Source organism: Morone saxatilis, unplaced genomic scaffold (genome assembly GCF_004916995.1).
Source record: "Morone saxatilis isolate NCDOM2014 unplaced genomic scaffold, NCSU_SB_2.0 Contig14, whole genome shotgun sequence".
In the NCBI taxonomy this organism is placed as follows: domain Eukaryota; kingdom Metazoa; phylum Chordata; class Actinopteri; family Moronidae; genus Morone; species Morone saxatilis.
Window position 1 is genome coordinate 55,045 of NW_023339696.1, and position 2,319 is coordinate 57,363.

The following is a 2,319-nucleotide window of genomic DNA, read 5'->3' on the forward strand; positions in this document are numbered from 1 at the left end:
ACCGAACTCCTTATAACATTTACAGAGACCCAACAGTTATCTGCTAGGTAAAATTACTGGCTTTCTCAAAGGAATCTGGTCAGCGGTAGCATGGCAAGTAAATTCTGTATATATAACCTTTAAATGAAAGAGGGCATTCATTGTCCCCTTCCGAAATTCATTCTATTCAGACTGATTAAACATCATTTAGACAATTAGAGAAAATAAAAACATTGCAGCAGTCAACTCTTGTCATGCCCTCACCTTAATCTCAGCCACCCTGGAGGAGAAGAGAGAGCGTGTGATGTCTCTCTCCATCTCCCTCTTGCTCTGCTTGCTGTCGGCCTGTTGGCCTCCTCCTCCATACACTGCACCAGCAAAGCCCACCTCCCCCCCAGCAGTCCAGTCCACCAGGGGATCATAGACAAAGGCCTCCAGCAGGGTGAGTAGGGTCTCTCTGCCCCGACGCATCATCTGAACCACCTGAAATGACACATCTGACTTTAGCAATTACTGCAGAGCAGCAGCTATCTGCAAGAAGCAGCAAACATTTTTATTAGAGATCAAGACTAGGTCCTGCACAGTCTTTGCCTTAAGGTTATGCATTTCAACAGGTGTATAAATGGTTTTACGATGAAGTCCTGAATGTGTGTGAATGTGATGGGGCCCAGTGGTGTCACCTGTTCACAGGACAGCCTGAAGATACCCTCCACGCCAGTGACTCCCAGAGCAGTCTCAATGTTGTGGGTCATCCTGAATGGGACCTTCTCTGGCACCCGAAGGCTCTTCCCTAGACACACATGCAAAAAAACATGCATACTCTCTTTTCTTATGGGTAACAGTTTGCTAAAGACTATTTTTATGACATAATTTTGATCAAGTTAGACATAATCAGCAGAAACGAATGAGACAGTAGCTCATAAGACAAAGGAGAGCGTACATATTGGACATAAAGTGTTTTTTAATGTGATTCTGATTACAAGGTTTAACAGGTTAAATTTAAGACTAAGATGTTTTTAAGACCATTATGACTGCAATTTATGACCCATTTTACATCCATACTGAGAAAAAAATACAAAGATATGAAGAAAAAATGGTATTGGTTCCATGTGGTTTTGTAGTTGTTGCAGCATTATCAATACAAATTTCTACCAAAAACACATTTAAATCTGCACCAGAAAATGAAATTAACGTTAACTTTAGTAATCCCATCAATTTTAAAGACCTTTCAAAATCATATTTAAGACATTTGAAGGCCTAAAAATCAGATAATTGGAATTTAGACAGACACCCTGGATTAAAATGACCCAGCGCACAGTTAAATAAACCAGTTGAAACTGACCTTTTTCAAAGCATACATTGTAGTCAATGTGCACCACCTCTCCAGTAGTCATGTCAATCAACACATTGTCAAGGTGGCGGTCGCCAAGGCCGATGATGTACCCCACCATCGACATAACAGCAGTGGATCTGGCGTAAGACTGCAGCATGAAAGAAAAGGAATATGAATGAAACATAAAAAAAATTCAGAGTGGACGTTTGAGTGAACACTGGACATGCTGTATTTTGTTTTTATGGTAAAGATTTTGTCATGAGTAAAAAAACAGTTAAATGTTTGAAAATGCAAACAGCCGTGACTACCTGAGTGACTCTCCACCACTCACTGGGTGTGGTGCAGGAACACCACAGCTCCTTGGCCAGCAGGTTGGAAGGTGTGGCCTCCATTAACTCTTTCAGCACCTCCTTCATGACGCTCAGGGGCCAGTCTCGTCGTGTCACATCTAGACTGAGCCCCACTGCCTTTAGAGCTGGACCAATGCGGCTGTAATAGAGCTCACTAGGGCGGGGCACTGGAGGCACTGGCTGTTGCTGGAATGAGTCTTGGGCCTGGTCAGGACAAAAAAAAACAAACAAGTCAATGTAGTCAGAAAATGTCCCTGTACAGTTTTGGTAAACAAATTGTGAGCGAGTGCAGAGGAGAATGTTACCTTCTGAGTCTGCAGCACAGTCTCCCTCTGCTGCCAGCGCTTGTAGAGGCCAAACAGTGGTGTGGCTCCGTCCACCCACTGGATAAGTCCTGATCTGGTTCCAAGGGGGGTAACAGAGTAGTGGCGGGCATGGAAGTGCGGCTGCTCCTGCTGGTTGATCTTGGTGAACATGGTGTTGACAATTGACAAAAACTGCATAATGCGCTCATCCAAATGCAAATCCTCCAGACCTGAGGGGACGAGATTTGAATCATCATTATTACCATTAGGGACCGAGCCAGCGACCGATTGTCCCTTAGGACGATGACATCTTATGAATCTTAAAAATTTTCGAAGAACCATGTTGCCATGG

At 43.6% G+C, this 2,319-nt stretch overlaps 2 protein-coding genes across 2 annotated transcripts in view; one reads left to right on the plus strand and one right to left on the minus strand.

Annotated features, from left to right (window-relative positions):
• The window catches only part of LOC118322815 (serine/threonine-protein kinase SMG1-like), a 3,895-nt gene extending 1,702 nt beyond the window's left edge, over window positions 1-2,193 (minus strand). Inside the window, exons 1-5 of the mRNA XM_035654644.1 lie at window positions 1,968-2,193; window positions 1,621-1,866; window positions 1,322-1,460; window positions 660-769; window positions 244-462 (exon numbers count right to left, since the gene is read on the minus strand). Of these exons, the coding sequence (XP_035510537.1) occupies window positions 244-462; window positions 660-769; window positions 1,322-1,460; window positions 1,621-1,866; window positions 1,968-2,165 (912 nt within the window). The 5' untranslated portion in view covers window positions 2,166-2,193. The remainder of the gene's footprint in view (window positions 1-243; window positions 463-659; window positions 770-1,321; window positions 1,461-1,620; window positions 1,867-1,967) is intronic.
• The window catches only part of LOC118323022 (serine/threonine-protein kinase SMG1-like), a 43,921-nt gene that overhangs the window by 34,596 nt on the left and 7,006 nt on the right, over window positions 1-2,319 (plus strand). The window contains exons 26-28 of the mRNA XM_035654934.1: window positions 255-421; window positions 670-722; window positions 1,658-1,803. Coding sequence (XP_035510827.1) covers window positions 255-421; window positions 670-722; window positions 1,658-1,803 — 366 coding nt within the window. The remainder of the gene's footprint in view (window positions 1-254; window positions 422-669; window positions 723-1,657; window positions 1,804-2,319) is intronic.